General features: G+C 32.0%; 1 protein-coding gene across 1 annotated transcript; it reads left to right on the top strand.

The window, feature by feature from the left end:
• Nucleotides 1-288: 288 nt before the first annotated feature.
• On the top strand, nt 289-10,992 carry LOC142233777 (prostatic acid phosphatase). Its single transcript, XM_075304810.1, has 6 exons — nt 289-583; nt 3,738-3,836; nt 3,897-3,980; nt 4,279-4,437; nt 10,099-10,626; nt 10,685-10,992. Exons 1-6 carry the CDS (start codon nt 413-415, stop codon nt 10,871-10,873), a joined length of 1,230 nt encoding a protein of 409 aa, XP_075160925.1. The 5' UTR covers nt 289-412; the 3' UTR covers nt 10,874-10,992.
• The last annotated feature ends 3,839 nt before the right edge of the window (nt 10,993-14,831 follow it).

The following is a 14,831-nucleotide window of genomic DNA, read 5'->3' as shown; positions in this document are numbered from 1 at the left end:
GAAAGGTGTCTTTGAAAAAAAATGTGATTAAGGAATAACGTGTTCGCAAAAAGAAAATAAATAAATATATATAATAATAAAAGGATGAAATATTTAAATAAATCATTCAATAATAAATAAAATTAAGGAATAAAGTGTCCATGAAACAAACAAAATATAATAAAAACAATAATTAAAAATTAAAAAAAAAATAAATACTGAAATACATAATTGTCTCAAAAAAAAAATAAAAAATCAATAATTAAAAATTAAAAAAAAAAAAAAAACATTTAAAAGGTGTAATATTGAAATAAATCATTGTCTAAAAAAAAGAAACAAAAAAATCTTAATCCTTCAATCAAGTTTTTTGTTTTTGTTCAATACCAAAATAGCTGAAGGACAATTTTATTTGAAACGCTTTGTTATTACAAACATGCAATTTCAATTATCACGCAAAAGTTTTCTAATCATATTGGGATTTAGTTGCTTAGCGATAGCTGTAATTTTACTATGTTCAACCGCTAATACCGATTCTCTGCAAATGGAAAAATGTTTCAGTACAAAAGTGGATACGGAAAATTCAACTCTGGAATTAGTTCATATAGTAAGAGCGAAAATACAATGATTGCTTATATACACATATACACTGAAAATATATCATCGAACAATTTTCAATTAAAAATTTTAAGAAATTGAAATCGTACCAAATTTCATCCGATTCGTATATTAGCGTGATTTTCACAGAAGGACGAACGGACGGACATGCTTAGATCGACTCAGAATTTCACCACGACCCAGAATATATATACTTTATGGGGTCGATGTGCTACAAACAGAATGACAAAATTAATATACCCCCCATCCTATGGTGGAGGGTATAAAAATACGCTACCGTGACTTGAACCTGATTTGTCTGCTCGATACGATTCAACAGTCAGCTTAACACATTGCACCAACGACGGAGTTGCCATAATAACGTCCAACGAATATTTTAAGACATTTCATGGTCAAAGAAAAACGGAAGCCGTTCATCAAATCGTTTTGATTTTTCGTGAACGCTTCCGTTTCATTTTGTTACCGTCCGTTCACGATTTTGGAACGTAATTTTTATACCCTCCACCATAGGATGGGGGGTATATTAACTTTGTCATTCTGTCTGTAACACATCGAAATATTGCTCTAAGACTCCATAAAGTATATATTCTGGGTCGTGGTGAAATTCTGAGTCGATCTAAGCATGTCCGTCCGTCCGTCCGTCTGTTGAAATCACGCTAACTTCCGACCGAAACAAGCTATCGACTTGAATCTTGGCACAAGTAGTTGCTATTGATGTAGGTCGGATGGTATTGCAAATGGGCCATATCGGCCCATTTTTACGTATAGCCACCATATAAACCGATCCCCAGATTTGACTTGCGGATCCTCTAAGAGAAGCAAATTTGGTACATGGTGTTAGTATATGGTCTCTAGCAACCATGCAAAAATTTGTCCACATCGATCCATAATTATATATAGCCACCATATAAACCGATCCCCAGATTTGGCTTTGCGGAGCCTCTAAGGGAAGCAAATTTCATCCGATCCGGCTGAAATTTGGTACATGGTGTTAATATATGGTCTCTAGCAACCATGCAAAAATTGGTCCATATCGGTTCATAATTATATATAGCACCCATATAAACCGATTCCCATATTTGACTTGCGGAGCCTCTAAGAGAAGCAAATTTCATCCGATCGGGCTGAAATTTGGTACATGGTGTAAGTATATGGTCTCTAACAACTGTGCAAAAATTGGTCCAAATCGGTTCATAATTATATATAGCACCCATATAAACCGATTCCCATATTTGACTTGCGGAGCCTCTTGGAGGAGCAAAATTCATCCGATCCGGTTGAAACTTAGTACGTGGTGTTAATATATGGTCTCTAGCAACCATGCAAAAATTGGTTCATATCGGTTCATAAGTATATATAGCCCCCAGATTTGTCCTCCGATCCGGTTGAAAATTGGTACATTTCGCTAGTGTATGGCCGATAATAACCATGCCAAATGGTCCGTATAGATCTATATTATATATAGCCTCCAGATAAATCGATTCCCAATCACAGAAAAATCACGATTGCCACTCGAGCGTAGAATAATTTACCAAAATGTTAGGTTAGGTTAGGTTAGGTGGCAGCCCGATGTATCAGGCTCACTTAGACTATTCAGTCCATTGTGATACCACAGTGGTGAACTTCTCTCTTATCACTGAGTGCTGCCCGATTCCATGTTAAGCTCAATGACAAGGGACCTCCTTTTTATAGCCGAGTCCGAACGGCTTTCCAGATTGCAGTGAATCCACATAGAGAAGTTTTGAAACCCTCAGCAATGTCACCAGCATTACTGAGGTGGGTAATCCACCGCTGAAAAACTTTTTGGTGTTCGGTCGAAGCAGGCGTCGAACCCACGACCTTATGTATGCAAGGCGGGCATGCTAACCATTGCACCACGGTGGCTCCCTACCAAAATGTTATTGCCATAGAAAATTTTGTCAAAATTTTATATTTCTTTAGAAAATTTTGTCAAAATATTATTTCTATAAAAAATGTTTTCAACACTTTATTCCTTAAGGAGAAATTTTGTCAAAATATAATTTCTATACAACGTTTTGTTAAAAAAATTTTCTATAGAAAATTTTGTCAAAATTTTATTTCTATAGAAAAATTTGTCAGAATTTAAATTCTGTAGAAAAATTTGTCAAAATGTTATTTCTATAGAAAATTTATGAAGCATTTCATAGTTGGAGAGGAATATTTTTTAAAATCTTCCACAACATCAAGAATTCTACCAATCTACCAAACAGTGAAAAAATCTGCCATTTTTGGTAGACTCGTGTTCATAATTGTATATAGCTTCCATATAAAGTGGCCCAGATATTTCAATTCTGGCTCTATAACTACCGCACAAAAGTTCATATCGGTTCGTAATTATTTCTCCTCTATATATACCGGTCAAGAACTGAATATATACGTATTTAATCGACCTTTCTTTTGTCTACTATATATCCCGCATGGACTAATTTACAATTTAGAAGATGATGATAAGAAGTTTTAAAATGCCTTGCTGATGATAAGAAGTTTTAAAATGCCTTGCCATGGGCCGCAACCCAAGTAATTTAATTGTGGATGACCGACTTTAGTAGAAGTTTCTACGCGGAGGGTACATAAGATTTGGCCAGGCCGAACTTACGGCCGTATAAATTATTTTCTATTAGAGTAATTGATTTAGTCATAGCTCATTTTTAAATTTGTGTGGAATCCGTCCTGCGATATGCTCAGCTCACGAGCAAGTCTTCTACCACTGCGGCTAGGATTTCAAATCTGGCCTTAACTTTTCGAAGCATTTTCGGTGTTCGCCCATTTTTTTGGGAGCGATGTAACACTGTCAGTATCACTGACACGAGCAATCGTACGAGAAACAAAAGACCATTTTTAAAATTTTAGTACTGAAGGGCTCTAACTAGAGCCACTTGTGGTTCAATCACGACAAATTTTATTTCCGAATCAATAGATAAAAATGCTTTTGTAAACTTGTAAAAAATAAAATGAACTGTCACTGGAAGAAATATGTAAGCGTTTAGATGAGCGAGTTAGAAATTATGACAATATTAAGTTGGTTGCAATACATATCATTCACCCTGTATATACCAAATCTAAACATATCAATACTACATCCAATTCGTAACTGATAAATGATTTTTCCTCGCACTTTTAAGGTCCTTCGCCATGGTCCACGGACACCTGTTGATACCTATCCCAATGATCCATATTTACATTCTGGATTTGAACCTACAGGATGGGGACATGTAACAAATGTGAGATCATGAAATCGTAGATCAATTAATGGCGAATTTTCACATCTCAATTTTTTGCAGAAAGGAAAAAAAGAATTATTTAAGCTGGGAATGCTGTTGAACCAACGTTATGGCAAATATATGGAACCCTACTATACACCCAATGTATGTATGTGGTGACACACACACACCCATTGTAGGGGTATGTTCACCCCAAAAATGTTTCACGAGCATAATGTTAGATGATCATGGAATATATTTGTCGTAAAATATTGTTTTCTCATCAAGTTATTTTGGATTACTGAAATTGGATAAAAAGTTCCGAGAAAATAATGCGGTTGAGGCAAACATATTACATAGTCCCCATGAAAATGTCGAAACTTGAAACATAGCAGGAGTTATGTTTTTTTAAGTTCAAACATAGTGATTTCGATTTTTTCAATTCTTTGATTTTTCATTGCAGAAAGTCCATGCCCAAGCTACTGCCTCACCAAGAGCTATGATGACCTTGGCAACTGTATTGGCCAGTATGTTCCCACCAAACCATACTCCAATGGAATGGAATTCTGCCTTTAATTGGCAACCAATACCAATATTTTCTGAACCATTGGACCAAGATTCGGTAAGGGCTTCTCTTGCATTTACGCAGAGAATGAAAAAACAACCACCTCAAACACCCAGAGAAAGAATCTGATCATGTTATTTTTGGACCATGTAACATGTATGTCGCAAAAATGTTTGCGACAATAATGTTCCATGTCAAAATTTTATTTCCATTGAATATTTTGTCAAAATTTTATTTCTATAAAATTCTTTTTCAATATTTTATCTGTGTTAAAAATTTTGCCAAAATTTTATATCTATAGAAAATGTTGTCAAAATTTTATATCTATACACGATTTAGTAAAATTTTATTCCTAAATAGTTAAAATAAAGAACATCATGGGGAGTGCATCTTCTGGAAGTGCTTTTAAAGTCGTGCCTTTGGAAGAACTTCCATTTTTTTTGCTGGGTTATAATACCCTGTTCCACAGTGTGGCGCAGGGTATAATAAGATTTTGACAAAATTTTCTTTACAAATAAGATTTTAACAAAAATTTCTATAAAAATAAAATTTCGACAAAATTTTCTATAGAAATAAAATTTTGATCACATTTTCAATAGAAATGAAATTTTGACAAAATTATCTATAGAATTAAGATTTTGACAACATTCGCTATAGAAATAAATTTTTGACAAAATTTTCTATAGAAATAAAATGTTGGCAAAATTTTCTATAAAAATAAAACTTTGAGAAAATTTTCTATAGAAATAAAATTGTGACAAAATTTTCTATAGAAATAAAATTTTGACAAAACATTCCATAGAAGTAAATAGACATAAAAGTTTGAGAAAATTTTCTATAGAATTACAAGTTTGACAAATTTTTCCATAGAAATAAAATTTGGACGAAATAAAATGTTCTATAGGAATAAAATTTTCTATAGAAATAACATTTTTTTGACAAAATTTCCTATAGAAACAAAACATTGACAAAATTTCCTATAGAAATAAAATTTTGACAAAATTTTGTATAGTAATACCATTTAGATATAATTTTCTATAGAAATAAAATTTTTACAAAATTATCTATAGAAATAAAATAGTTGCAAAATTTTCTATATCAATAAAATTTTGACAAAATATAAATAAAATTTTGACAAAATTTTCAATGGAAATTAAATTTTACAAAAAAATTTATAGAAATAAAATTTTGACAAAATTTTTTATAGAAAGAAATTTCACAAATTTTCTTTAGAAATAAAATGTTGACAAAATTTTCTATAGAAATAAAATTTTTAAAATTTTTTTAGAAAATTTTCTTTAGGAATAATTTTTTTTTTTTGGAAAAATTTTGCCTAAAGGGTGATACGGTCAAAATTTGGTCAAGGGAAAACGCGTGTAAATCAGTGAAATCATTTATTTAAATAATCAAATTAAATTTCTTTTTCATGTTCAATTAGTATAAAATTCAGGAAAAATATTCAGTTAGGCTTTAATAAGTTTGTGCATTTGTATGTAACGCCAAGAAGGAGTAATCATAGACCAACCTTTTAGTATACGGATCGGCTTAGAATTAAATTCTGAGTAGATTTAGCGATGCCCGTCTTTCTGTCTGTCCGTCTGTCTGTCTGTCTGTCTGTCTGCTGCTTGTAGTCGGCTTTGACGTAGGTTTCATCGTCCATTACCACGCAGTCAAACTTCGTCAGCATCGTCGTGTACAGCCTCCGGGATCGCGCTTTGGCCGTCGTATTTTGTTTATCATCTCGATTTGGAGTCACTACCTTCTTGTAAGTCGATAGTCCGGCTCGTTTTTGGCTCGATGCACGGTTGTAGACGATACACCCAGCTTATTTGCGGCATCTCGGAGAGAGAGGTTAGGGTTTCGCTTGAAACTACCGGCAACTCTCTTTGTCGTCTCAGCGGCTTCCGGTTTTCGATTTCCCCCCGATCCAGACTTCCTGGCTGTCGACAAACGTTCCCCAAACACATTAATGACATGTGTAACGGTTGATTTGGCAACTTTTAGCGATTTTGCGTGCGAGTAGCTCGGATTTTCGCGATGCGCGAGCAAAATTTTGATACGCTGCTTTTCTTGCTTGGACGGCATTTTGACAACTGAAGAGTGAATTCCAAAATCAAAATAGGAGCAACATTCTACACACACACCTTCAAAATGAGGGGTGTTCAGGTTTTTTAAATGCAAAATTCAAAGAAATACGTCAAGTTTATATTGACCAAATTTTGACCGTATCACCCTTTAACCAGGAAGTTCTTTTAATTTAATTTTTATACCCTGCGCCACATTGTGGAACAGGGTATTATAAGTTAGTGCATATGTTTGTAACACCCAGAAGGAGACGAGATAGACACATGGTGTCTTTGGCAATAATGCTCAGGGTGGGTCCCTGAGTCGATATAGCCATGTCCGTCTGTCCGTCTCTCCGTCCGTCCGTCCGTCCGTCCGTCCGTCCGTCTGTCTGTGAACACATTTTTGTGATCAAAGTCTAGGTCGCAATTTAAGTCCAATCGCCTTCAAATTTGGCATATGTTCCTAATTTGGGTCAGAATAGAACCCTATTGATTTTGGAAGAAATCGGTTCAGATTTAGATATAGCTCCCATATATATTTTTCGCACGATATGCACTAATATGGACCCAGCAGCCAGAGTTTTATACCGATTTGCTTGAAATTTTGTACAAACATAACACTTAGTCGTATAGTCAAGTGTGCCAAATTTGATTGAAATCGGTGCAGATTTAGATATAGCTCCCATATATATCATTCGCCCGATATGGACTTATATGGCCCCAGAAGCCAGATTTTTGGCCGAATTTGGTTGCACTAGGAGTACAATTAGTAGTATAGTCAAGTGTGCAAAATTTGATTGAAATCGGTTCCGATTTAGATATAGCTTTCGTCCGATTTGCACTTATATGGCCTCAAAAGCTAGAGTTTTGCCCTGACTTACTTCAAATTTTGCACGAGAGGTAAATAAAATCGGTTCAGATTTAGATATAGCTCGCATATATATCTTTCGTGCGGTTTGGACTTATATGGCCTCAAAAGCCAGATTTTGCCCAGAATTGTTTCAAATTTTGAACAATGAGTACGTTTAATAGTATCGGTAAATGTTCCAAATTTGAAATCGGTTCAGATTTAGATATAGCTCCCATATATATCTTTCGCCCGATTTACACTCATAAAGGGTGATTTGTTAAGAGCTTGATAACTTTTTTTTTTAAAAAAAACGCATAAAATTTGCAAAATCTCATCGGTTCTTTATTTGAAACATTAGATTGGTCCATGACATTTACTTTTTGAAGATAATTTCATTTAAATGTTGACCGCGGCTGCGTCTTAGGTGGTCCATTCGGAAAGTCCAATTTTGGGCAACTTTTTCGAGCATTTCGGCCGGAATAGCCCGAATTTCTTCGGAAATGTTGTCTTCCAAAGCTGGAATAGTTGCTGGCTTATTTCTGTAGACTTTAGACTTGACGTAGCCCCACAAAAAATAGTCTAAAGGCGTCAAATCGCATGATCTTGGTGGCCAACTTACCGGTCCATTTCTTGAGATGAATTGTTCTCCGAAGTTTTCCCTCAAAATGGCCATAGAATCGCGAGCTGTGTGGCATGTAGCGCCATCTTGTTGAAACCACATGTCAACCAAGTTCAGTTCTTCCATTTTTGGCAACAAAAAGTTTGTTAGCATCGAACGATAGCGATCGCCATTCACCGTAACGTTGCGTCCAACAGCATCTTTGAAAAAATACGGTCCAATGATTCCACCAGCGTACAAACCACACCAAACAGTGCATTTTTCGGGATGCATGGGCAGTTCTTGAACGGCTTCTGGTTGCTCTTCACTCCAAATGCGGCAATTTTGCTTATTTACGTAGCCATTCAACCAGAAATGAGCCTCATCGCTGAACAAAATTTGTCGATAAAAAAGCGGATTTTCTGCCACTGATTTTGGTAATAAAATTCAATGATTTGCAAGCGTTGCTCGTTAGTAAGTCTATTCATGATGAAATGTCAAAGCATACTGAGCATCTTTCTCTTTGACACCATGTCTGAAATCCCACGTGATCTGTCAAATACTAATGCATGAAAATCCTAACCTCAAAAGAATCACCCTTTATGATCACGGAAGCTATAGTTATACTCATTTTACGTGAAATTTTGTAGAGATTGCAGAGTTATTATTCTAACAATGCATGTCAAATTTAGTCACAACCGGTTCAAATTATATATAGCTCCCATATATACGTACGCCAGAGTTGGAGAAATATGGTAGACTGTTTCATATTTTAGACCCATTTTCAATGAGATTTTCCTCCAATTGACTGGATAGTTTCCACAGAGAATATATTTAATATGATATTTAAGTGTGTCAAGTTTGATCTAATTTGGTTCAGATTTAGATAAAGCCTCCATATATTCGTTTTTCCGGTTTATACAAATAAGGCCAAAATTCCCACACTTGACACAAAATTCTGTGATGATTTCCCCATATCTTAGTCATATCCTAAACACTGTAATTCCAGAATTTCCACAGAACGGTGGAGTTTTAAATAAGACTCCAAGTCGCCCGACTTGACCAAATAATATATCACAACCCACACTTGACCATATATCTTGGCGGGATCTAACCAATATCCCTGTAAAGTCGCCACTGCTAAGTATCAAAAATTGTAAATATTACTAAAATTGCCCTATATCTCGAATACATATGTATCATCTGATAAATCATAAATGCTCTTTTGTGTAATTGCATTAAAATTTCTCTCGCTTCATATTTTCCATATTTTTTACTATGTTAACATTGTGTTTCATCCCAGGGCGTTAGCCGATTTAAATTGTAATTCTAGAGTTTTTGTAAAAGTACAAAAAATTGTCTCCATTAAAAGCATTTGTATCTGGAAATGCAAACCTTTATATAGCTCCCAGCAAATTTGAAGTAGTTGAGAGTCTACATAGTGGTGAAGGGTATAATATAGTCGGCTCAGCCCGACTTTAGACTTTACTTACTTGTTTCTATAGAAAATTTTGTCAAAATTTTATTTCTATAGAAAATTTGGTCAAAATTTTAATTGTATAGAAAATTTTATTACTATAGAAAATTTTATCAAAATTTCATTTCTATATAAAATTTTATCAAAATTTTATTTCTATAGAAAATTTTATCAGAATGTTATTTCTATAGAAAATTTTATCAAAATTTTATATTTATAGAAATTCTTTTCACAATTTTATTTTTTATAAAAAATTTTGTCAATATTTTATTTCTATAGATAATCTTTTCAAATTTTTATTTCTATAGAAAATTTTGTAAAAATTTATTCCTATAGAAATAAAATTTTGTCAAAATTTTATATCTATAGAAAATTTTGTCAAAATTTTATATCTATAGAAAATTTTGTCAAAATTTTATTTCTATAGAAAATGTTTTCAAAACTTTATTTTTATAGAAAATTTTTTCAAAACTTTATTTCTATAGAAAATTTTGTCAAGATTTTATTTCCAAAGATTTTAATTTCTATAGAAAATGTTGTCAAGATTTTATTACTAAAGAAAATTTTGTCAAAATTTTATTTCTATAGATAATTTTGTCAAAACTTTATTCCCATAGAAAATTTTGTCAATTTTTTTTCTATAGAAAATTTTGTCAAAAAAAAATTGATCATGTTCTTTCTCTGGGTGTGGATTTAAGCCAATATTAGAAATTTTCCCCCTCCTTAGTTGCTGTTAGTTCGAACACCTTGTCCACGGTATTTTGAGGCTCGTCAAGAGGTCCTACACTCACCGGAAGTCCAAAACGAGCATTCCAAATACAAAGAGCTTTTTGCAAACCTATCCTCCCTTACCGGTCTCAATATCACAGAAGCTGAACATATTAACTCTTTGTATATAACCTTAGAGGCTGAACGTGATTTCGGTTTAACTCTACCCACATGGACAAAAGATTATTTTCCCGATAAAATGCGCTTTATGGCTGAAATGAGTTACATATACAGTGCGTATACGCGTGAAATGCAAAAAATAAAAGGTGGACCATTTCTGAAGAAAATGTTTGATGAAATGAAAAAGAAAAGCACGAATACCTTGAAACCCCGAGATCGAAAGCTATTCATATACACTGGTCATGATTGGACTGTGGGTAGTATTTTATCTGCCCTAAAGGTTTGGGAAAGGCAAATGCCCCTCTTTTCGGTAATGACCATATTTGAGTTACACAAAAATCTAGAGACCAATCAATATTATGTGGAGGTAAGTTCAAAAAAGCATTTCAAACAAGAGTTCCAATTTGAAGACGGTTTTTTTTTAGATTTTCTTGCGTAACAATGAGCAGGGTTGTTTGCAGCAGCTCAAAGTTCCCCACTGCCACCATAAATGTCCTTTAGATCGCCTCATTGAGTTAAATGCTGATGTTCTGCCCAACGAATCATATGCCAAGCGATGTCGAGCGAAAAATAGCAACTTTATAGAACCTCCACCAAGATTGATCGATCAGTAAATAGCAAAAGAAAAATATTGTAAATAGTAAGCGTACATAAAAAATGTTATACCAGTATTTATTTATTTTACACTGAGAAAAATATTGAATTAATAATAAAACTCCATACAAACTTAAAATCTGATATTCCGAAATGTTTATCAAAATTTCATTTCTATAGACAATTTTGTCAAAAATTTATTTCGATAGAAAATTTTGTAAAACTTTTTTTTCTAAAGAAATTTTTTTTCCAAATTTTATTTCTGTAGAAAATTTGGTCACAATTTTATTTCTATAGAAAATTTTGTCAAAAATTTATTTCTATTGAAATTTATGTCAACATTTTATTTCTATAGAAAACTATGTCAACATTTTATTTCTATAGAAAATTATGTCAAAATATTATTTCTATAAAAAATTTTGTCAAATTATTATTTCTATAGAAAATATTGTCAAAATTTTACTTCTGTAGAAAATTTTGTCAAAATTTTATTTCTATTGAAAATTTTGTCAAAATTTAAATTCCTAATGAGAATTTTCCCAAAGAAATTTTTAGTCGTAGAAAAATTTTATTTCTATGGAAAATTTGGTCAAAATTTTATTTCTATAGAACATCTTGTCTAAATTTTATTTTTACAAAAAAATTTTCATAATGTTTTATTTCTAAAAAAAATTTTGTCAAAACTTTATTTCTATAGAAAATTTTGTCAAAATTTTATTTCTATAGAAAATTTTGTAAAAATTTCATTTCCATGAACTTTATTTCTATAAAAAATTTTGTCAAATTATTATTTCTATATATTATTATTATTATTTCTATATTGTTAAAATTTTATTTCTGTAGAAAATTTTGTCAAAATTTAAATTTCAATGAGAATTTTCCCAAAGAAATTTTTAGTCGTAGAAAAATTTTATTTCTATGGAAAATTTGGTCAAAATTTTATTTCTATAGAACATTTTATCTAAATTTTATTTTTACAAAAAAATTTTCATATTTTATTTCTAAATAAAATTTTGTCAAAATTGTATTTCTATGGACAATTTTCTGAAAATTTTATGTCTATAGAAAATTTTGTAAAAATTTCATTTCTATGGTAATGTTCCCAGAATTTTATTTCTAAAGAAAATTTTGTCAAATTATTATTTCTATAGAAAATATTGTTAAAATTTTATTTCTTATTATTTTCTATAGAAATAAAATTTTGACAAAATTTACAAAAAAATTTCACAATGTTTTATTTCTAAATAAAATTTTGTCAAAACTTTATTTCTATAGAAATTTTTTCCAAATTTTATTTCTATAGAAAATTTTGTAAAAATTTCATTTCTATGGACAATTTCCCAGAACTTTATTTCTATACAAAATTTTGTCAAATTAATATTTCCATAGAAAATATTGTTAAAATTTTATTTCGGTAGAAAATTTTGTCAAAATTTAAATTCCTAAGAGAATTTTCCCAAAGAAATTTTTAGTCGAAGAAAAATTTTATTTCTATGGAAAATTTGGTCAAAATTTTATTTCTATAGAACATTTTGTCTAAATTTTATTTTTACAAAAAAATTTTCACAATGTTTTATTTCTAAATAAAATTTTGTCAAAATTGTATTTCTATGGAAAATTTTTTGAAAATTTTATGTCTATTGAAAATTTTGTACAAATTTCATTTCTATGGAAATTTTCTTAGAATTTTATTTCTATAGGAGATTTTCCAAAATTTCCTTTCTAGAGCAAATTTTTCCAAATTTTCTTTCTATGGAAAATTTTCTCAATATTTGATTTCTATAAAAAATTTTGTCAAAATTCAAAAAAAAAAAATTCTATTTCTATAGAAAATATTGTCAAAATCTTATTTTTTAAGACAATTTTGTCAATTTTTTTTCTAAAGCCAATTTTGTCAAAATTTTTTTTCTATTGAAAATTATCTCAAAATTTTATTTCTATAGAAAATTTTGTAAAAAATTTTTTGCTACAGAAAATTTTTTCAACATTTTTTTTCTATAGAAAATTTTTTCAACATTTTATTTCTATAGAAAATTTTGTCAAAATTTCATTTTTATAGAAAATTTTCCTAAAATGTTATTTCTATAGCAAATTTTGTTAAAATTTTATTTTTATAGAAAATTTTCCTAAAATGTTATTTCTATAGCAAATTTTGTTAAAATTTTATTTTTATAGAAAATTTTGTCCAAATTTTATTTTTATACCCACCACCATAGAATGGTGACGGGGTATAATAAGTTTGTCATTCCGTTTGTAACGCATCGAAATATCGATTTCCGACTATATAAAGTATATATATTCTTGATCAGGGAGAAATTCTAAGACGATATAAGCATGTCCGTCTGTCCGTCTGTCTTTCTGGCTGTCTGTTGTAATCACGCTACAGCATTCAATAATGGAGCTATCGTCCTGAAATTTGGCACAGAATCGTCTTTTGTCTGCGCGCAGGTCAAGTTCGAAGATGGGCTATATCGGGCCATGTTTTGGTATAACCCCCATATAAACCGACCTCCCGATTTGGGGTCTTTCGCTTATAGAAACCGTAGTTTTCATCCAATTTGCGCGAAATTGAAAATCTAGAGGTATTTTGGGACCTTGAAGAGGTGTGCCACAAATGGTGAGTGTCGGTCCATGTTTTGGTATAGCCCCCATATAAACCGTCCTCCCGATTTGGGGTCTTTCGCTTATAGAAACCGTAGTTTTCATCCAATTTGCGCGAAATTGAAAATCTAGAGGTATTTTGGGACCTTGAAGAGGTGTGCCACAAATGGTGAGTGTCGGTCCATGGTTTGGTATAGCCCCCATATAAACCGACCTCCCGATTTGGGGTCTTTCGCTTATAGAAACCGTAGTTTTCATCCAATTTGCGCGAAATTGAAAATCTAGAGATATTTTGGGACCTTGAAGAGGTGTGCCAAAAATGGTGAGTGTCGGTCCATGTTTTGGTATAGCCCCCATATAGACCGATCTCCCGATTTTATTTCTTGGGCTTATAGAAACCGCAGTTTTTATTCAATTTACCTGAAATTGGAAATCTAGAGGTATTGTAGGACCACAAATACGTGTGCCAAAAATTGTGAGTATCGGTCCATATTTTTGTATAGTCCCCATATAGACCGATTTCCCGATTTTACTTCTTGGGCTTATAGAAACAGCAGTTTTTATTCAATTTACCTGAAATTGGAAAACTAAAGGTATTGCAGGGCTACAAATTTTGAGTATCGGTCCATGTTTTGGTATGGTCCCCATATAAATCGATCTCCCGATTTGGGGTTTTGGGCTTATAGAAACCGTAGTTTTTATCCAATTTGTCTGAAATTGGAAATCTAGAGGTATTTTAGGATCATAAAGAGGTGTGCCGAAAATGGTGAGTATCGGTCCATATTTTGGTATGGCCCCCATATAGACCGATTTCCCGATTTTACTTCTTGGGCTTCTAGAATCCGAAGTTTTTATCCTATATGCCTGAAATTAGAAATCTAGAGGTATTTTTGGGCCATAAAGAGGTGTGCCGAAAACGGTTAGTATCGGTCTGTATTTTAGTATAGCCCCCATAAGAACGATTTCCCGATTTAACTCCTTAGGTTTCTAGAAACCGTAGTTTTTATCCGATTTGCCTGAAATTGTAAATATTCTCGTATTTAAGGCTCACAAAAACGTGTATCGGATTAAGTTTTTATCGGTCCATTTGGTAATGCCTCCATATAGACCAATTTCACTTCTTGTGAGTATAGAAGGCGCACTGATCATGAAAATTGCTTGAAACTCAATGTAAAATTTCCAGATTTTATTTTTCGGGTGAAAATCTACAGATTTAAAATTTCAAATCAAGACGTTATTTTATAATTTTCTTGCACACTTACAAGAGATGTTAATGATTCCTCTAAAACTCAAACAAAAATGGTTCTTATAAATCCAGAATCTGATATAGTCCTCATAGGTGAAATCTTTAAATGTATCTTCGGGAAGTGTCCTCAA

Source organism: Haematobia irritans, chromosome 4, assembly GCF_050003625.1.
Source record: "Haematobia irritans isolate KBUSLIRL chromosome 4, ASM5000362v1, whole genome shotgun sequence".
NCBI classification, from domain to species: Eukaryota; Metazoa; Arthropoda; class Insecta; order Diptera; family Muscidae; genus Haematobia; species Haematobia irritans.
The sequence above is the reverse complement of the archived record's forward strand: the minus strand, read 5'-3'. Positions and strand labels throughout refer to the sequence as shown.